The sequence below is a fragment of the Babylonia areolata genome, chromosome 21 (assembly GCF_041734735.1).
Source record: "Babylonia areolata isolate BAREFJ2019XMU chromosome 21, ASM4173473v1, whole genome shotgun sequence".
Taxonomy (NCBI): domain Eukaryota; kingdom Metazoa; phylum Mollusca; class Gastropoda; order Neogastropoda; family Buccinidae; genus Babylonia; species Babylonia areolata.
In genome coordinates, this window is record NC_134896.1 from 34,279,722 (window position 1) to 34,302,340 (window position 22,619).

Genomic DNA, 22,619 nt, shown 5'->3' on the forward strand with positions numbered 1-22,619 from the left:
CCGGCAGAATCTGCGGAAGAAACCTATCGGTTCAACGGAGAGGAAGGCGGTTACAGCAACGCACTGTGGAGTGCAGAGAGCAAGATGAGACACCGAAAGGATATCTTGGTCATCCACTGCATCCGTGCTCATCCTCCAGTCGTCTCGACTTAGTCTTGCCACTGGAAATTGGTGGACCCGGACAAGAGAGTGAGGTTGACGTTGCGCAACTCCTCTTCACTTTAAACAAACTCATCGCGCAAGTCATCAGTCATCCAAATGGTATGCCTGTCTTTGTCTGCCCCAACTGTCAGCGAACATTTCGTGCGCAGATTGGACTATTCAGCCATCTGCGCATTCACAGATAGATTCATGAGCATCCTCCTCCCCCACCCCACCACCACCCTCCCCCCATCCCCCAGCTGGATGACAACGATGGTCATCATTGATCTCGATGGACACACACCATGTGCCTTTGTCTTGTATATTTGGATAGTTTATGTATTCATTACTGCTGAATTTATTCTTATTTAACCAAAGTTATTATCTAAAATTTTGTAGGGAATACATAATGATACCACAAGTCACTTGGAAAGTAATATGTAGTTTCATCTAATCACAGTTACATCACTTTGCTCACCTTTTGATGTGTGTGAGTGTATGCATGCACACATGCTTGCTTTTTTTTTTGCACTTTGAAAAAAAAACAACTCAATACATCTGCCATTTTCTTTTCTTTCTTTTTTTTCATCCAGTGCATGAAAAGAAGTGTAACATGAATTCTACACTTCTCACTGAATGTTTCTTATCATTCATGTTATTGCATCACTTTAATCACACAACACCAGCTATTATGGAGAAACGTCTCTTGAGAATGAATGGTACAACTCTTATTTTTCTTCAATGCAGTATCCTTGAAGACAAGGTGGTTTAAGGTTAGACAGCAGTGATGTTCGTACACACAACACAGCAAGATACAAGTATCCTTTCCAGTTAGGATTCAAGCCTGTCAAAACTTCAACAAATAATGAGAGAGAAAAATATGCAATAAAAAAAAAAGTACATATTTTATTGTTTGACAATGTTTCTCAAATCATCATCATAGTGATATGAATACACTTTTATTGGAGATGATCATTTTGCCACATCAATCTATCACTTTGTGATGAACAGGTACAGGAAACAAATATGTTCAACAAATGATGATAACGTGTGTAAATCTGTTAACGGGTGTAACATTGAAATGAATCTGATGTTTGAAAAACAAACATGCAATGTAAAAGTTGGAGAAATCCATTATTGTGATGCCCATTACTGGTACAACAAACATGACATACATAGCATAAAAACAATTACAAGATGTTACTGCAGATCTGTCCTTACGGTTCGGAAATCTTTCAGTCACATATTTCACCCCTAAAGAAGGGGCTATGTATGGCCTATTTAAATAAATCATCTATCCCCCCCTCTCTCTCTCTCTCTCTCTCTCTCTCACACACACACACACACACACACAGAGGCATACATACATGCACATTTGCACACAAACGCATGCAGTCAAAACCCTTTAACACATAAATTAACTTGTACATTATATAATAATTATTCACATACAGATTTTTCAATCCAAATAAAATCTGGTCTCTTTTATGTACACAAGCGCACACAGTTATCTCTCCCTTTCCTCAGTCTATTATGTATACCCACTGATACCTTGACTCACATACTTAGGTATGTGCCGACACACATTCACGCAAGCACACACACATGTTCACACACACACACACACACAACACACACACACATACATAGAAATCCTTTAAAAATAAAAGTCGATTCTTTCCATACATATCCAGGGTAAAACAAAAACTACGTCCCTGCTTCTTGACTTCTCTCTCAAGTCACAATACAATGAATGGAAATTATACAAAATGATTATAAGAGTTCACAATGTGAGTGAACACTGACTATGAATTAAAACATCACCATATATTTTACAGGTAACCCACAAAACATAGACATAGTAGAAGTTTGTACATTAATGGGACAACACACTTCACTCTGGAGAAAAAAAAAAAACCTGTACAAGAGGTGACTGTATTTTCTCTTACATGTGACAATGACTTTTCTCTCAGAATTACTCATGCATATTAATAAGACACACGTGCTTACACAACTCATACAATTATGAAGTCTTCTTGTTGCGTATATCAACACAATAGCTGTGTGCCAAAAAGCTATGCTGACAGTGAAAGTCTCCAAATGCAATCAATGTCTGCAATATCAAGCTTACAGTATCTGTTTCCATCTAAGAACTCACAAACATTGTTATGATTTGAAATGGAAAGTGCAAAAGGTAATAAAAGAACTGGTAAGCTTGCAGACTTGTGCCAAACAGTTTGAAGGTCTGGCAACCATGCCATTTCACAGATGAACCACAAACATGTTCACACAGTCTTTTTATTTCAGGCTTTATGCTGATCAAATAAGACCGTGGATCTGGAATTAGAAAAGCTGGTTGATTTCATGTCACTTTACCCACAACAAACCTTTTGATTAAAAGCTCTCAAACAGTTTTCCTTTTAACCATTTCTTGCTTTTAAATAAACCCAAGTCCTGCAAGTTTGCGGTGTTGTAGGTTTGCCCCAACAATGTGCTTTTGTATGAAAAGTGGTGCTGGAAGGAATAGCAATGTTCATCGTCCTGTGTAACCATGAAATTTTCATGTCAGATGATGAGACTGCATTCTTTTTTTTTTGTTGTTGCTGTTGTTTTTTGTTATCCCACCAAATCTAGACTATGCTGTTCTCAGGTCAGCTAACTCTGAAGTGAAAGCTTTCCACCATCTATCCAAAACAGTCTGAATAATAAAAATGTTTGGCGTCGGATCCCAGTTTCCACCATTCTCATCTCCAGTGAGCTTCTTTGTAAATTCTTTTTATACTGGGTCCCACACCTGTTATGTGGCCCATTTGCTGAACAGAATCTGCGCCAACACTCACAATGAAGCTGACTTTGAAAATTTAATTCTAACAGATTTGTTGTTGTTTTAATTTTTTTTTAATTTTTTATATCTATACAGAATATGTACTGCTATTGTTTACTGAAACATTTCTAAAACAATTCACAGTGCAGTGAATAGTCAAGCTTGTCACCCAAAATGGTTGTGGCTAAATGAGTTAACTTTAACCTTTTCACTGCAGCAGTTCTGATGCGTACCTTTGGAATGTGAATCATTTTAAAAACCAGCTCACAGATGCAGTGGGAGGAATCTGTAAAGTAGTCATTTTGCTCTCTCTCTCTCTACGGCATTGTGGCTTTCATCAGCTGCTGTAGACGGTTTAGGCGTTCATCAATTTCACTGATTTCTGCTGATCGATCATAAAGCTCACCTGTTTCATCTGAAACAAAAAGTATGACAAATTGATGAATGCAAAAAAAAATGAAGATTTAGTTTGGGAAAGTAATTAAACATGCAGTTTTTTCTCTGGCATTTCTCACTTCTTTTTTTTTTTTTCTCTTTTTTCTTTTTCTGCAGGATCACACATACAATGAGAGATCACTGGCAAGCCTAAAGACATAGTTTGATAAAGTAATAAATAATATGCTGCTTTTCCATAACTGGCATTTCTTACCCTTTCACACAAAGAATGAGAAATCGCTGACAAGTACAAGCTGTATTCATTTGAAATATAACACAGGTCAGTTTCAAGAAACATAAATTACATTACTTTCTTAAGTATCAAGATCCATCCATCTTAGCATGAAACAATAAATATCATTTGTGAAAGTTTCCTGAAAAAAAGTCATTGTCTAGCAGTCATTTAAAAAAAAAAAGTTTCTTAAAATTTAATACTTCAGAAAATCGCATCATCAGACAAGCTGCACAAATCATTTTGTAACATCTGTTCATGTTGTGCAATTTCATAAGTCACTTTGTCCACATTCCAGTGACATTTGGATCACATTTTTGGTGTTCTTGTCTTTGTCTGCATTTGAGCGTTAGGTTCTGCAAGTTCTATCACAAGGCTTGAGACCAAAAAAATCCTATGCAAGCATGCTCCAAAAAGACATGCACATGCACATGCACATGCACACACCACCGTTAGCCAGGTACTCAGTGACTGACTGGTCACACGGGCATCTGTCTTTTCACTGCGGAAGCTGACCACAAGCTGAAAACGCTGGTCGCATCAAAGGACACCAGTTATGCGTGCGAGCAGGGGTTTGAACCTTACCACTGGGATAACAAATAAACCAGTCCCCACCCAGCCCCCTTTCTTGTTTCACATGTCACAATATTTGCTTTCAAAACAATGAGGCTGAAGGTATCCAAAAGAACAGACAAAGGATACTGTCAGAATAGTATTGCTCTATCATCTTATTGTTTTATTTTGATCCTTTTTTTCCTTTCTTTTTCTTTCTTTCTTTTTTTTTTTTTTTACCAACTATACCTTTCGGATTCAAATATCACCTGTACTGAAAAATCATTCACTGTACAACTGTTGGTATTCTCCCCCCCCCCCCCTCCAACCTTTCAACGAGACACAAAGACTTACCACCGCTGCCCGGTCCCTCATTTTCTTTGTTTACCACTGATCGCTGCCGCCCAAACTCAGAGTCAGGGGTGCTGGCCAGAGTGGCAGTCGTTAAGGTGTGAAACAAAGCTAACATGCTGTGAGAGGTTAATGCGACGAGTTGGTTTTAAAAAAAAAAATTTTTTTTTTAACTCTTTCACTACCATAGGCGACTTTGTTGACAAGACAGTGCACCATCATTGGCAACTTCAGTCGACATCAAGGGGTCACGTTGATAAGACCATTTTTCACACAAACTAAGCTTGACAGCTGCAGCCAGTTTCTCGCCAATAAAACAGTAACTAACCTTTGCCCCCTGACCTAGTTTGAAGTGAACAAGTCCATGGTGTTGTTTTGAGTTGAACAAAAGCCTGTAACTGGGAGCATCGTTTCCAAAATGTTTTCTCTGGCGCTGTGGAGTGTTTTTTTTTACACAGAAACTTGGCGGTGAAAGAGTTAAAGTCAAAACTGAAAAGATGCACTTTCATCAAAAAGTATTTTGTGTCACGTTATCAAATACCATGCAACGTAGAGACAAATCTTATTGTGCACGAAATTTCCATGTTCTTGTCAACCATGCTCATGCTGCATTTTTTTTTTTTTTTTTTTTTACAAACTTTGAACAATCAAAAGAATTAATCTGTTAAATGTAAAGAAAAACAACAAAAAACCAAAAACAAATCAATCAAATGAGTTAAAAACATACAAACATAGACAAAACACTTGAGAGAAACATAAATCAAAACAGATCATGATTCAAAAGAACATCTCAGTGTGACTGGCGAGCAAGTGAAAAAATGTGAACCCCCACCCCTCAGAAAATGTGGGAAGAATTGTCCAATATCAATATATTTTTTAAAAATTTTCTATTGTTTTTTTCTTTGCTCTATGTGTGTACTTACAAAGACATCAATAGTACAAGCACTGAGTGATAGATATTCACATTATTATATGAATTCACTTATGCTTCTTATGCTCTGTTAAGGCCCAGGCTCAGATGGTGTGTTTGTGTGTGTGTGTGTGTATGTGTGTTTGTGTGTGTGTGTGCATGTGTGTGTTTGTGTATGTGTGTGTTCATGTGCATGTGCATGTGCGTATGTGTGTGTGAGTATGTGTGTATGTGAGTGTGTGTGTATTCAGGATGGATTTTCAAAAAAAGACAAACATAATTAAACAAAAAATAGCTGGGAATAAAACAAAAAAGTTTGTTTCTTCTAAAAAGCAAATAAATAAAGTCCAAGCTGATAGTGACAAACGTACTGATTCCAGTCAAAGAACAAGATGAAACCAACTAACCAGGCAAACTGGACTGAACCAAAGGATATACTTTACTCCGAGAGACTGCAGTCTTCCTGCCGTTCCCTTGAGCAGCCTGCAAACAAACACAGGATATCTATTTACCTGCTGTTATTCATTTCTTTATCTTGAAGTTGAATCTGTCCACGTCGAGCAAACGGTCCCATCACAAGCTTCACAAACACCACCACTGTATTTTATTCAGCTACTTCTTTTCAATTGAAAAAAAAAAAATTATTAGGCCAAACACTCGGCTTATATTACAGACTGACATAAGTTTACATTTGGGCCAACAGCAAAGTGAGAGCTGTATTATCAATGGTTTCTCCAGTCAATGGGAAACCATTTACAGCTTAGTCTTTTGTGAAGGACTAGGACTCTCAAACTAGTCGCCAGCAGTGGTTCTTGGGGCCCAACAAGGTTGCTGACCAGGTTCCGCACATAGTCATTGGTCTTGTGCTCCTTGTAGGAGATGTGTAGTAGTCTCCTCAAGCACTTGGTTTCGAATGCTTGGATTCTTCTTTCTTCTTCTTGAAGGACTATGACTCTTAAACTAGGAAGCAAGATTGCTCTGGCTCTTAGTGCTGCAGCCTTGTGGGCTAGTTGGCCTTTGGGAACCATCCCAACGCCGACTGTCCTAAAACCCTCTTGGCCGAGAGAGTGGGGATGTACTTGGGCAAGACGCTCTCCACTATAATCAAATTCTAGCCCAAATAGTTGGAACAACAGTTGCCTCCTCCGCTGTTCTGTGGTCATAGTCGGACATGACTGACTATCATATTTTTTTTATGTGCTGTATATTTTCTTTACCTTGCCAATGACATTTGTCATATGAAAACCAAAACTAAACAGAACTAAAAGTAAAACCACTTTCACTTTCACTTTCTCAAGGAGGCGTCACTGCGTTCGGACAAATCCATACACGCTACACCACATCTGTTGAGCAGTGCGCCAAGTGCGTGCTGCACACGGGACCTCGGTTTATCGTCTCATCCGAAAGACTAGACGCTCAGTTTGATTTTCCAGTCAAACTTAGGAGAAAAGGCGAGAGCGGGATTCGAACCCACACCCTCACGGACTCTCTGTATTGGCAGCTGAGCGTCTTAACCATAAAAACCAAACACAAGGATGCGATACAATTATGTTGCTCAGACGCATTGAAGAACTTGGCTAAGAAAGTGAATTAATCATCTAATCAGATTAACAACAGTCACCCGAGTAAAAAGTAAATAAGAGAGGCAAGGCCTTCAAGACTCACTTGTGATACACTTAAAAAAAAAATCCAAGCTTTTTATGTATTGAGTATAATTTCAAAATGTAATGTTTAAGATGAGAAAGATCAGTTTAAAGCAAATTAAGTCCCCTTGCATTAATTACAGAGTAATTTCCCTTCTTTACTATCTGCACCAAACGTTTGCAAACTAAATAAAACTTCCATGCTTAGCAAAAGAAGTTCCTGTTTGAACAAAAAATGATAATAACAGCTGCTCTGTTGTTGGCTCAGAATATCAGATCAAAGTGCCAAGTTTAGAGAATACAAAAAATATAAATATAACAGTAAATGCAGTTTGCATATAATTAGGCTTCTTTTTTTTATTTTTTTGTGCCCATCCCAGAGGTGCAATATTGTTTTAACAAGATGACTGGAAAGAACTGTATTTTTCCTATTTTTATGCCTAATTTGGTGTCAACTGACAAAGTATTTGCAGAGAAAATGTCAATGTTAAACAGCCACACGGACACACACACACACACACACACACACAGACAACCGAACACCGGGTTAAAACATAGACACTTTGTTTACACAGGTGAGTAAAAAAATCAAGACTTATGGAGGATCAAAGTACAGAAATCAAAGTATGGAAGAATTTACAATAAGAACTCTCACTTACATTTTCTCTTCAAGCTCATTAACGAACACTCACTTTCATTTTCCCTTCAAGGTCATAAACACTTGTTTGAGTTTACAAAGTTTCTTCACAGTCACCAATCTTTTGAGAAAATATGTTGCCAGCGACTGATTTCTGAAGCTGAACATTATTTCTGGGCCATTTTCAATAGCAGTAAGAGTGCATACAGGTCATATTACTTATCATCTAACTACAAAGCGTGCAGTGAATACATACATTCACACACACACACACACACACACACACACACACACAGAGCACAGAACAAGATTTCAAATGCACACACCTATGCAACAAGACACATGATCTGAATGCAAAAAAAAAAAGAAAAGAAAGAAAAGAGAACCAGCTCATTTTTAGCAACTGGTTTATTAATTTTCACAGGGAGACGACTTTTTTTTTTTTTTCCATTTACTCATAGGCTGATACTGCTATCATCTTGTGAATTCAAAGCTCTTCAGGACAGTATGTGGCAATCCTCAATTGTAATGCTGATCTGATAATGCCAGAAAAAAAAAGAAGCTTTTTTCTAGCAACAGGTACAATCTTCCCAAAATACCAACATGAACTCATTTGGTTTCAACACATTCAAACACAATCACACAGCGTACAGAGAAGCAGGCTATGAACACACAGTCTGTTGTAGATGATGTCACAAACTACATACCCCTTGTGGGCTTTCTCTGCTTTTACTACTGCGATTGTAGTTTCTGCAACGAAAACAACAAAGACATGTTGGAAAATAGACTTGATTACAATCATTTTACAGATTTAAAAGGCTAAACAATGCTTGCATTCAAGCACACGACTTTCGATCATATGAGAGGAAAAAAGAAGAAGAAGAAAAAAAAAAAAAAGGATGATTACCTTTCATTACAGGGATATTATTAACTTAACAGCAAATGACAAAAGAATTTCTATGAGAGTAGATATTTCCTGTCATATCATGAAAAAAAAAAATGTCTAAAACATTTTTTTAATACATACAATGGAGGGGGAAAAAAAAGGATTGATGATGCAGACAATTATACAAATAATGAGGCCAGGAGACGATATGATTAACAAACAGTAAAGAGTGGTAACTCTCTCCATTACACAAGGTACACAACTTCAAGTCGATGATGCAGGCAATTTTCAGCGCCCACATTGACAAAAAAAAAGAAAAAAAAAAGAAAAAAAAGAAAAAAAGAATCCTTGGGATTACATCCAGAAATGCCCCGAACAAAGGAGACAATGTTTATTTATGGGAATGTAACCATGTACAACATTTCTGGAAGGAGTTTGTGAGATATTTAAAATAAAAGTGTTTACATTGTGATAGACTTAACCTGAACGACACACTGGTGCTTTTTGGACATAACAAAATTAAAACTGATGAATGTTTCTCATATATCTTATTGATAGCTAAATTCTTCGTATACAATGTAGAATCAACAAAGTAAAACCAACATTACAAATGTTCAAAAAAGACCTCAAACAGGCATGTGAAGTAGACAAGTATGCCTTTAACATAACTATGTAATATAACAAGTTTGTGGGAAAATGGGCACTTTATAACTGTTTGATACAAGATTAAGCTTTTCAATGCTACCTTGGAACTTTGACATTGAACATATATTGTTTTGCTGTTATAGATTTGTCAGTACTTAGAACTTAATTATATGCTTACCCTATACTTTCTAATGCACAAAACATATAAATTCTGTATCTGTAAACCTTTGTCTGAATAAAAAAATGTTGAAAAAAAAGAAAAAAAAAAGGAGACAATGTTCAACCCACTCACTGGAGCCTAGAGGTGTAGGAGCCATCAGATGTTGCACCATCACTCAGGTCCCCTTGGCTGCCAACTGGCATCAGAAAAAACACACAAAAACCCCCCCCACCACAGATCACCATGAGAGCAGAACAGAAAGGAACGCAGGATTTCTTAATTTCAAGGTAATTAGAAATGATGGGGGTAGGGTACTTTGTTAATCAATCATATTACAATCCATTCTAGTCGAAGACTGTGTGACCAGGCTGCCCTGTGTGCTTCTTATTTAATGATAATAATAATCATCGTAAGAGGTAGTACTTCTATGGCAAACTCCCCATGTAAATGGCTATAAAACATACCATGAAACAATACATATGCAATTGTGCATCATGTATTACATACCTTTGCACATGAAAAGAACAATACATACATGTGTATCTATACACCAATACACTAAACTGCAGATATGAACAATCTCACACACACAGACATACACACACACAAAAAAAATGCCCTACACATGCACACACACACACTCGCACACACACACACACTCATGCACACACACACACACACACACACACTCATGCACACACACACACATACACTCATGCACACACACACACACACACTACATGAAGATTTCAGTGGAGGGTAGTAAAGTGGAGAAACAAATATAACTACAGCACTTGTCATCGAATCTGAACAACACCCAAAGATGTGTCTCCAGAAAGTCAAGGACTCTTGATTTCCTCCTTCTGCCAGTGTGGGGCTGCAACTCCTGCAGTCGCTCTTGTACATGTATAAGTGGCCTTTTACGTGCATGACCTTTTTATCATTCTTTTTTGCTGCCCAAGTATGTACACTGTTTCAGTGGCATCACTCCCACACTGCTCATTCCGAGTCACCCACACACGGCAACACCCGGGTTCGTCTGTCACAGTCTGAGCGTACGCAATCTGCAGGGAACCGTCAACGTGAGGTTGCATGACCATTTTTACCCCGACATGCTGGCAACCATACTCCTTGTGTGTGAATGCTGGGTGTGTTCTGTTTCTTTCCCTTCTTCTTTGTTCGTGTGCTGCAATCCCACATTCACTCATATGTACATGAGTGGGCTTTTACGTGTATGACCGTTTTTACCCCTGCCATGTAGGCAGCCATACTCTGATTTTTGGGTGGGTGGGAAGGGGGTGTGCATGCCGGGTATGTTCTTGTTTCCATAACCCACCGAACACTGACATGGATTACAGGATCTTTAACGTCCGTATTTTATCTTCTGCTTGTGTATACACACGAAGGGAGTTCAGGCACAAGCAGGTCTGCACATATGTTGACCTGGGAGAATGGAAAAATCTCCACCCTTTATCCACCAGGCGCCGTCACCGAGATTCGAACCCGGTACCCTCAGATTGAAAGTCCAACGCTTTAACCACTCAGCTATTGCGCTCGTCAGTATTCTGTTTTAATAACCCACTGAATGCTGATGCAGATTAAAAGGTTTTCAATCTATGCATCTGATCAATTTCCTGCATGCATATTTATATACATAAACTGGGTTCAGGCACAAGCAGGACTGCACATTTGTTGTCCTGTGAGATAGGAAAAACTCCACAAAACACCACTTAAAATCATCATTTTCCCAGTTGAATGTGCTTAAAGATTAAAGGGCTGAAAGTCAAAATTGAAATACAAAAAAAAAGTACAAAGAGTACAAAAAAGCTAATAAAATTTGTCACAAACAGCAAATACTTACAGGATGATGTTCTGGACCGGTGTCTGAGGTATGCTGAAGATAAAGGAGGAGACATAAAAATTCAGCAATGTTTAGCAAATTCATTTTACCAAATTAACAACAACAAAAAAAGTCACATACAAGCACAGGTGTAAACACAAACAATAAGTTTAGGAAAAAAAAACAAAAAACAACAACCACAAACAAAACAAAAAAAGAACAAATCACACACATGCACATATGCAAACACAAACACACTTGTGCGCGCGCACACACACATGTATTCAAAATGGTTGAGTCCAGAAAAAATAACAAAGAGGGGGGGGGGGGGGGGGGGGATGGCACTACAAGGGACACAAACAATAATCACCTGAACATGAGAATAATTACCTGAAAGTAAAAACGATTACCTGAATGTAAAAAAACAAATACCAGAATGTAGCAATAACTACCTAAATAAAGCATTAATTTAAATGAATGTGATAACAATTACCTGAATACAATAATTACCTGAATGCGAAGTACCTGAATGGACCAATAATTACCTGACTGTAAAAACAATTACCTGAATGTAAAAAGCAAATACCAGAATGTAACAGTATTTACCTAAATAAAGCAATGATTTACCTGAATGTGATAACAATTACATGAATATAATAATCAATTACCTGAACATGACAATAATTACCTGAATGGACCAATGATTACCTGAATGTCTACTAGAATTAAAATTGCTGGGAGAGGGTCGAGAGCCACTGGACACGCCAGATACATTGGATCGTTCTCTGCGTTTTCTGGGGAAAGACAAAAAAAAAAAAAAAAAAAAAAAGAGGAAGAAATCATTACGGACACAGCCAATAAAGTGATATTCTATAATCATCACCTGACTCATACAGTCAACTCACACACACGCACACAAAAGCAGCAGCACTGTACATGAAAAGGCAACAAAAACAATGCAAACAATTATGCACATCTCAAACAACACACCCTCTTTCTGTCTCTGCTCCTTTCTGTCCATAGTTTCTGTAGCCTTCTATCTACATGTATTCTAAGTTTTTGCCTTTCATCTCTTCAGTGTTAACCCTTCGAGCCCTGACCACCACATTACTGGTGGTGGGGAGGGGTGGCATAATGCCTGGCCACCGGTTGAGCGGTGCGTAAACACTTGTGTCGTGTTTTGCTATTGGTTGACTTATATTGAAGAGCCAATCAGAAAAACTGTAATATTCTGACGCCAGCGAACGCAGTACCAACATTGCCGCGCCCCCTCACAGTGTTTTGTGCATGTGCTTTGGATAAAAAAGATCGATTTCTACCATGAAGCGTGCAGAGTCTCAACCTGACACGCCTCCTTTGATCAACTGATTCTGCATGCTCAGATTCATTTTCAACATCACTATCTGTAGCAAAATCATCGGATTCGAATTCCACCTCACTATCAGAGTAATCATTGTCATACTCTACTTCCGATAAATCATCAAGCATATCAATTACTTGCTGCGTTGTGTACAGTTGTTTTCCCGCACGTTTTGTCCCAGATTTCTGCCCTGACGGGCCAGGTTGAGACTGCACGCTTCAAGTGTTTATGCACCGCTCAACCGGTGGCTGGGCATTATGTCATTTTTCTCTGCCACCGGTAAAGCGGTGGTCAGGGCTCAAAGGGTTTAATACGAATTATTTGCAAATTTTGGCTCAGGAGCTCAGGCAGAAGGGTTAAAATTGCTCAGGAACTCAGGGCTCAAAGGGTTAAATATGCGTGCTGAGGTTGTGAGTGAAAGCAATTTGGTTTGTCTCTGCACAACATTCGGTGCTGTATAAATACATTACTCATTCATTAATATATCATATGTATCAGTATCAGTAGCTCAAGGAGGCATCACTGCATTCAGTCAAATCCATATACGCTACGCCACATCTGCCGAGCAGAAGCCTGACCAGCAGCGTAACCCAACGCGCTTAGTCAGGCCTTGAGAAAAATATATCGTTTTTTTCTTTATATATCATATAAAAAGATACTAATTAAAATACAAACAAAAAAACAGTTCACTTCAGTTACTCAAGGAGGCATTAATGCATTCAGACAAATCCATACATATGTCACATCATCTAAGCTAAGCAGATGCCTGACCAGCAGCGTAACTCCAACATACTTAGTCAAGCCTTGAGCGGAAAATAATAACAATAACAAATTAAAACAAGAGCAGAAATAAGTGCATATATGAACACATATAAATACAAACACTATCTCTAAATACAAAATTTCAAAATAACTCAAAATACAACCCTCACACTTACTTTTTCAATGCTGCCTCTTTCCTTTTTCTGTCCTGCTCCTTGATGTAACCCGTAGGATCGAACCGTCTATTCCGTCCACCTGTCAACCAGACATTAAGACAGAATCAAAATTTCAGTCATGCATAATGATGAAAAACAGAAGCATGCAAAATGATGTGCAAGATGACAAGTGTATGTGTGTGTGTGTGTGTGTGCGTGTATGTGTGAACGTGTGCATGAGTTCGCATGTTCTTTGGTGTCAAAACAAGGAACAGAGTTACTCCTCACACAACGATTTATATATGGACACATTCATCAACTCAAAACACAGATGGGACGATAAACTGAGGTCCAGCGGGCAGCATGCGCATGTAAAAGAACTCACGGCAGAAAGAGAGTTGGCCCAGGCAAAATTCTGTGGAACAATGCAGTCAGAAAAAAACAGGAAGCAACACTGTAACGACACACATACACTCTCTATGGGGGATCATCCCAAACTTCACAAAGACAAATCCGCTGAGACAAGAAAACAATGTTAACACAACACTACAAAACACAACACGACCCGATACAACATAAATTCTCCAAAATCAGCGCAACCTCGTAAAAAACACCGACAGCGATTACCTGCCGGAGAAGGTGATCTGGGAAGGCTGTGGAAGCTGCCACGCAGAGACGATGGAGAGTCTGACCGTCTGCTTCGGTTGGGCGCTGACGACGGTCGATCCCTAGAAGACGATCGGTCTCTGCGTTTCTGAGCGTAGAGACGGTCCTGCGACAGGGATCGCTCCCGCAGCTGTCTGGAGTAAGCCGCTGACCTCTCCCTGGAGAAAGACCTCTGTCGGCTGCCGGAGCTGCTACGGTGCGTGTTGGACCTGTCGAGGGAGGGAAGTCGATCCCTTGACGAGGTCCTCGAGGGTTGCCTGCCCCTCTTGTACAGAGCAAGTTCGTTCGTCAGATTCTTCACACGCACGTTGAGTTTTCTCTCTGAAGCCCGGAGTTCCTCCACCTGTCAGAAACAGGAACAAAGGTGTTCAGTTTCTGACTCCTGTAATCTTACAGACACAGACACAGACACAGGAACAAAAGGTGTTCAGCTTCTGACTCCTGTAATCTTACAGACACAGACACAGACACAGGAACAAAAGGTGTTCAGTTTCTGACTCCTGTAATCTTACAGACACAGACACAGGAAAAAAAAGGTGTTCAGCTTCTGACTCCTGTAATCTTCCACCTGGCACAGACACAGGAAAAAAAAGGTGTTCAGCTTCTGACTCCTGTAATCTTCCACCTGGCATAGACACAGGGAACAAAAGGTGTTCAGCTTCTGACTCCTGTAATCTTACAGACACAGACACAGACTCAGGAACAAAAGGTGTTCAGCTTCTGACTCCTGTAATCTTCCACCTGGCACAGACACAGGGAACAAAAGGTGTTCAGTTTCTGACTCCTCTAATCTTACACACACACACACACACACACACAACCGAGAACAGCTGATTACAGAGACTCACTTTGTTTACACACACACACATGACGTGTCAACAACAAAAAACAACCACAAAAAAACCCCAAACAATCAGGATACAGAATACTTTATTATCTTGACTTTCTTGAAAAAGACAACAGCAAATATAACAACCCACCTCTTCCAGCAGTTCCCTGTACTCATGGCTCCGCTTGCTGGAGGCCCGCTGGTGCTCCGTCTTCTCTCTCAACAGCTCCTGCTCCATGTTGCGAACGACTGCCTTCAGCGTGCGGATCTCCTTGGCCGTGCTGCCGGACGCCGTGTTCTTCATCTCCCTTCGGAACTGCAGGTACTCCTCTTCTATGTCGTCCTTCTCTTTGAGCAGCCGTTTGTAGCTGTTAAAGACAGGTTGAAGGATAGTTGGTTGACGGGAGGGGAGGGGAGTGGAAGACGATGCTTTATGCTTTTTTGTTTGTTTAGAGACATGACTACTAAATGTATTTCTCAGCAACAACGCCACCCCCCCCCCCCCCGAACCCCCCACCCTCCCTCTTCCCTATGTCTGCCTTCCCAAATGACAAAAAGTGAATTCCTGATTCTGCAGAAAGTTATCACTTTATCAAAATAAGTCAGATAACTCTCACACACACACATACACACAATTCTAATTCATCCTCTTTCACACTCTCTTGAATTCAAGTTGAATAAACACATTTATGCATGCAAACACACACACACACACACACGCTCATACACACAAATACACACGTGCCCGCACACACCCACAATTTAATTCCTTTTGCACCTTTTTGGAGTAAGGAGGGATAGCAAATTAGCAGACAACTTCTGGAACAAGTATTAAAAGTTTCTGACACACACACACTAAAAAAAAAACAACCCCAAAAAACCAACAACTACTAGATTTAATAGTACATTTTGAAACAGTTATCTAAGAATGAAAAGGTTAAAAAGAAAATGAATGAATGCTTATAGGCTGATAAAAAAACAAAACATGACTGATAATGGCATGTTAACAGATTGACTAAATCATAAAGTTTTAACCACTTCATTGTCAAGTCTCAATGTCAAGTCAACACTCTTGACCACCAGCCTGTGCTATGAGCATGATGCACATTATGACTGTGATTTCAATCCTACTTCAACCCCTTCTCACAAATTTCCTGATTTCTGACACCCTCATACCTTATACTTGGGGAAACAATTAACAAAATTTGCACTCACTCTTTCTGTAGCTTCTCAAAATCTCTTGATCTGTAGTCCGTGTGACCCTGTTTAAAAAGACATGACACAATACAGTCGTAAGTTTGCTTCCCTACACACGTCCCTCCCCCACCCAACACTCCTCAGGACCGCAGAACAACTTAACTCACTCAGTACGGCCAGTCCTCTCTTCTCCTCTACACAGACCCCTCGGAAGTCCAGTAGGTGTCTGAATGACCCAACCTTTTAGCTTCCGTCGTCAGAATTGTGGTATTCGTTGTCAACATTCACCTCTTCAGTATAAGAGCCTTCTGCTTTGCAATATTTTGATGATGGTAATTGGGGTGAAACGCTGTTAATGTCGTCTCTTTCGCCGTTCGTATGGAGAGAGTTAAATTCTTCTAAAAGCATAGAAAACTGACTTTGGCAAGTATATTCATCGTGCATACATGTGTGTGTGTGTGTGTGTGTGTGTGTGTGTGTGTGTGTGTGAGAGAGAGAGAGAGAGAGAGAGAGAGAGAGAGAGAGAGAGAGAGAGAGAGAGAGAGAGAGAGAGAGAGAGAGAGAGAGAGAGAGAGTGTGTGTGTGTGTGTTCCTAGCAATGACATGTTACCATTACACATTCAAATTTCAATTATATTTGTAAACATTGTGGATGACATCATCAAAACTGGATTTGAAAAACTTTTTATTGGAAAAAAACCTCTTTTTTTTCAGTCTAAAACTGTGTTCCTTTCAGTAATAAGACAAAAGGAAAACTGATCAGAATGTAAACATTGCAGGTAAACTCAGTTAAACTTTCCCATCCACACTTTGTGCCAGACAGTTCACAAGAACATGGCATCAGTGCTGCTTCATCAGAAAGTTCAAAATGAAAGTAAAACTACACGAAATGTGTTCTTAGAATTGAGATGAGCAAGCACCGACCATATTGTTAGCAACTTACAGTTTTAACTAAGCAACAAACCACTGAGAAAAAACAAAAAACATAAAGTTGAGAAAAAAACAAAACAAAAAAACACACACCGATTGCCTCAGTTTCCGGTTTTCTGAGCGCAGTTGTCGGATCGTGTCTTGAAGAGCTCTAGGGTCTGGTTTCCCCACGTAGGGTAAAGGCAGGGGATAGTGAATCCTGTCATTAACAACATTTTTTTTTCCATAACATTACAGCAGCAATAAGTATTTTCTGTCATTCTTTTTTTTCTGTTCTTTTTTTTTACCTTTTGTTGTTGCTGTGGGCACATGTGCTGAGTACATGGTACATACAGGACATCAGTATAAACAATATCTTCCAAATGACTAGCATCCACACCACCACTCAAGATCTAGCAGAGGGGGAGAAAGTACGGCTGAATTTGGCACTCGAACCTGTGTACTCCAATTCCCTTGCTTCTTAGGTGAACGTGTTACCGCTAGGCCACAACTTCACATTCTAACACCAGGAGTACACACACACACACACACACACACGCAAACACACACACACACACACATGTACACACACACACATGTATAAACACACACACACACACACACACACACAGATATTTACAGAATGAGTCTACTGAACTGAAGAAATTTATAGAACAAAAGCAAAAATGCAACACCAAATCAAACAAATTTCATAATGATTTCAAATGCTTAAATTACCATTATTCATAATTATGTGAAGCCAAAAGTTCACCTGTCAAATTCCACACTGTAGGTGACAATGAGGTATCGTTTGGACATCAGGGTGGTGGACCCTGATCTAGAAGCAGGTATACTGGACTTTATTTCTGACCCCCGATTCTTCTTCTGCCGAAGTGCTTCCAGATCTGTGTAGGTCAGAAGGTCAAGAGCCACGCTGCTGCTGCTCTGAAAGTGAAAGAAGGAATGTTAGATTTCAAAGTTCCAAGTAACAGGAGGAATTTTGTTTATTTAATGTCCCGTCACACATACTAGTGATTGTAGATGAGAGCAAAAATGAATGGAAACATTACTCTTCTTAGCCTAAAGTAGTGGGCAAGCATTGATTTTGAATATTTAGTTCTTCATCATGATTTTCAGTTGAACCCACAATTATAATATAAAGTAAAAAGAAAAAAAAAGAAAGAAAAAACAACAACTCAAACATATATATTATATATGCCTCATATACATATATGACTCAATGAGGATGGGAGGGGAATATTGGCAGAAGAGGGTGTTGCATATTCCATCTTGGGTATATTTACTGACTTATTTTCTTATATGAGGTTAAGTGATTTTTTTTTCTTTTTAGATAGTGTTAAGAAGTTACGGTTTAATAGCGCTTACTACAAATGTTAATTAGCACTGGGGACAGAGACATGACAGGAAGTTGGAAAGCTGAACACTGGAAAACATATTGACACTGACTGACTGAGGGCAATAATAATATTGGTGCAAAATTTATAAATAATGCACATTGGCACTATACTATTACTAATGTCTGTATAATCTGAGGGATCCTGACGTCAATTTATGAAAGTATACCCACCTGACTGATAGCCGATTCCAGCATGCTGACAAAGACGTTAAACTGTTTGAAGTTGCCAGTTTTGTGGGTCAGGTCTTCAATATCTGATCACAAGCAAAACAACTGCTGTCAATTCAGACACGTTTAAGACTCATACAATGCATGAATTGTAATATCTGCTTATAATACTCTAATAGGGGCAGACTGACATAAGTTTTACATTTGGGACAACAGCAGAGTGAAAGCTGTATTATCAATGGTTTCTCCAGTCAATGGGAAATCATTTACAGCTTAGTCTTTTGTGAAGGACTACGACTCTCAAACTAGGAGGCAAAATTGCACTGGTTCTTAGTGCTGCAGCCTTGTGGGCTAGTTGGCCTTTGGGAACCATCCCAACGCCGACTGTCCTAAAACCCTCTTGGCCGAGAGAGTGTGGATGTAACTTGGGCAAGACACTCTCCACTATAATCAAATTCTAGCCCAAATAGTCAGAACAGCAGCTGCCTCCTCTGCTGTTCTGATGGTCATAGTCGACACGACTGACTATCATGTATATAAATAGGGGCATGCATAACAAAAGCAACATTGACCAGCTACCAGCACAACCCAGGTGTTGCTGACTGTAATACAATTGACTCACTTGCGTAAACAAAGTGAGTCTATGTTTTAACCCGGTGTTCGGTTGTCTGTGTGTGTGTGTGTGTGTGTGTGTGTGTGTGTGTGTCCGTGGTAAACTTTAACATTGACATTTTCTCTGCAAATACTTTGTCAGTTGACACCAAATTAGGCATAAAAATAGGAAAAATTCAGTTCTTTCCAGTCATCTTGTTTAAAACAATATTGTACCTCTGGGATGGGCACAAAAAAAGAAAAAGAAAAAAAAAAGCCTAATTATATGCAAACTGCATTTACTGTCATATTTATATTTTTTGTATTCTCTAAACTTGGCACTTTGATCTGATATTCTGACCCAACAACAAGAGCAGTCATTATTATCATTTTCTGTTCAAACAGGAACTTCTTTTGCTAAGCATGGAAGTTTTATTTATTTTGCAAACGTTTAGGTGTAGTGGGGTAAAAAAGGGAAATTACTCTGTAATTAATGCTAGGGGAGTTAATTTGCTTTAAACTGATCTTTCTCATCTTAAACATTACATTTTGAAATTATACTCAATACATAAAAAGCTTGGATTTTTTTTTTTTTTTTGAAGTGTATCACAAGTGAGTCTTGAAGGCCTTGCCTCTCTTGTTTTATATATATAATGGCCAGCATTACATTCACTGATCCACTGACCTGCAGGCTGCACCACCAGTCATGGTAAAGAAAAAAAACACATATCCTGCAATGTCTGGTGCACTGGATGTCAAATCCATCATGGCCCATGGTTCAGGTTGAAATCATTTCCACCAAAGTGACCAACCAAAAAATATCATCAAAAAGAAAAAAAGAAAGAAAAAGAAATTGAAGAAGAAAATAAAGAGTAAAGTTGAAATGTTCATCAACTGACTGAAAGGGAAAAGACTGAGATGAAGTTCATAGACAGACAATGGGAATCACTGGGTGAACGTGAAATTTGCCAGAGTAAAGATGCATTTTTTTCCCTTCCCTATTCTAGTAAATCAATCAATCATTTACAGTTTGTTGTCTAAAACACACACTGAACAGAAATTTGACTTCTGGCCCATCACAAAAAAAAAAAAAAAAAAAAAAAAAAAAGAAGAAGAAAAAAAGAAGTAGTTAAAACTAAATTCAGTAGGTAGTAATTTTAATAACAATAACACTAACAGTCATTCCATCATAGAATTAAGATCACTCACACAGTCCATGGTTGGGTAGGGGCTGGGGGAGAGGGGTGGAGGAGCGAGGGAAGGGTTGTGAATTTGTTATTACACTATAGTCTGATATAAATACAGTAAAACACAAAAGTTTAACATACGAACACATTAGTTACAAAGTCTTGATTCCCAAATGGGGGATAGGTGGGAGTGGGTGTGTATGAAATGTATTGTAAAGTGAGCAGGGGCCGGGGGGTGGGACGGATTAAGATATAGTACACAATAAGGACACACACACACACACACACGGTCACATATACATCGAAACAGTCTCCATAGGGGTTGGGGCATTTGAATTCTCCCTGTGGGAGAAAGCTAGTTGTTACGCCTGATATGAGTCTTTTATGACTCAAGTTTCATCCCCTGTACTGTAGTTACAGTGAATCATCCCCATGTGTGTGTGTGTGTGTGTGTGTGTGTGTGTGTGTGTGTGTGTGTAGGGTGTGTGTGTGTCTGTGTGTGTTATGTGTGTGTGTGTGTTTGGTGGGGGGAGGGGGGGGTGTGTGAAAGTGGAAGAGATGACAAGGGACTGAGGAAGGCAGCCAAAGTGAAAGAACCGCTGGAATGTGTCACGCTACTCATTATGGGACACAACCTGTGATGCGACATGCCATTGTTTTAAAATCACATTAAATGACGAAAGTATCTCAATATCGTCTTCTTCTTAGAAGGGCGTTTGTGGAGACGTGTACTTACACGATGCATCAAAGGTTGCTCTCCACTGGTCTGCTGTCAATCTGTCTTCAGCCTCCACCATCAATGAATTGCCTCCCTTGCACTCCATCGTCAGATAAAAATCGGATCCCCGAAACTTGTACGGTGCACTAATACACTGATCCGTAGTCTCCATTTTTTGACTGAGATCAATCTTTCGGGGACAGATAAATCACAATACTGTCAACACAGTGAACACCTTTTAACTGGAAAGATAAACAATCAGTTTCCCAATTTCGGGACGGGTCTCAACTTGACACACACACACACTCACAGACTGTCGGAAGAGTAACAGTTAAGCATTTATAAACTGCCCACTGCAGTCAGTTAACAACCATCGATACATATCGAACTGCCAAGCGTCAGTTAATACCAAGGCTCAATTGTTAAACAATCAGCAGCGTTTCAAACGTATTCCACTTCCGAAACAAGAACTGTGATGTTCCTAATCCTGTGGTTTGAAGTCACCGCTGCCGGCCATTTTGCGCATGAGCATTAAGGTGTATCCGGTGTCAACAATGCTGCACGTGTTGGGGCTTGTTTTGTTGTCAATAGCAACCGTGCAGCACTTTTAACATCACACATAAAATGACGCTTCTTGATGGTATTTCCCTGAGGACAAACAGACAGATTATACCATAATATTATTTAAAATAATATTTTCTGTTCCTGATCAGCTTTTGATAAAAGTAAACTGAGACAGAGAGAGAAAACTATATGTATGTACATATGTAATATGTGCATGTAAGTGAAATGTGAGTATCCATATCAGTCACAACTACTCAACAGATAAATCAGCCTTTTTTTGCTTTTTTTGTTGTTGCTTTTTTGGGGGGGAGGGGGAGGGGAGGGTTGTTGTTGTTGTTGCTGGTGTTGTTGTTGTTGTTGTTGTTGTTTGGTTTGGTTTTGCTGGTGTGACAAGTCTGTGAAGCCAAGATGGTTTACAAATGGCCCAAGCATACATTGGAATGCTTCAGATTTTTTTATATATTTTCAAACAGCTCTAGTGCACAGAATTATGGTGTACATAGGAGATATGAGATACATTACTCCTCCACTCCTTTCACTCCTGCCTTCATGTGTTGCAACAGCTGAATTCTAACAATGATTTTCTGATAAACTAGCAGCTATGGTGAAACATTCAGCACAAGGGACAGACAGCTGGTGGGAAGACGTTACTTCATATTCCATCAGAGGCATATCATACATACTGTGGAATTATTTAGGCCTATGACTCTCGACCAAAATCCAGGTCTACAGGGCAGTCGTCATCAGTACCCTGCTGTATGGATCTGAAGCTTGGGTCCTCTACAGGAGACACATGAAGCTGCTGGAGCGTCTCCACCAGAGATGCCTACGTTTCATCAT

The 22,619-nt window shown here is 39.4% G+C and overlaps 1 protein-coding gene across 1 annotated transcript; it reads right to left on the minus strand.

The window, feature by feature from the left end:
• Positions 1–3,259: 3,259 nt before the first annotated feature.
• Positions 3,260–21,713, minus strand: LOC143296331 (centrosomal protein CCDC61-like). Its single transcript, XM_076608200.1, has 15 exons — positions 21,234–21,713; positions 18,723–18,805; positions 17,907–18,079; positions 17,249–17,354; positions 16,244–16,290; positions 15,180–15,396; positions 14,161–14,542; positions 13,555–13,633; positions 11,965–12,050; positions 11,278–11,310; positions 9,549–9,612; positions 8,433–8,475; positions 5,882–5,928; positions 4,539–4,618; positions 3,260–3,380 (listed from the first exon to the last, which is right to left on the minus strand). The coding sequence occupies exons 1-15, from the start codon at positions 21,385–21,387 to the stop codon at positions 3,283–3,285; spliced, it is 1,692 nt and encodes a 563-aa protein (XP_076464315.1). The 5' UTR covers positions 21,388–21,713; the 3' UTR covers positions 3,260–3,282.
• Between the last annotated feature and the right edge of the window lie 906 nt (positions 21,714–22,619).

Coding starts and splice junctions, on each gene's coding strand:
- LOC143296331 (XM_076608200.1), bottom strand. CDS start 21,387: ATGGAGACTACGGATCAGTGTATTAGTGCACCGTACAAGTTTCGGGGA. Junction 15,397..16,243: donor TTTGAGAAGCTACAGAAAGA/GTGAGTGCAAAT, acceptor TGTCTTTAACAG/CTACAAACGGCTGCTCAAAG. Junction 14,543..15,179: donor ACAGGGAACTGCTGGAAGAG/GTGGGTTGTTAT, acceptor TGTTTCTGACAG/GTGGAGGAACTCCGGGCTTC.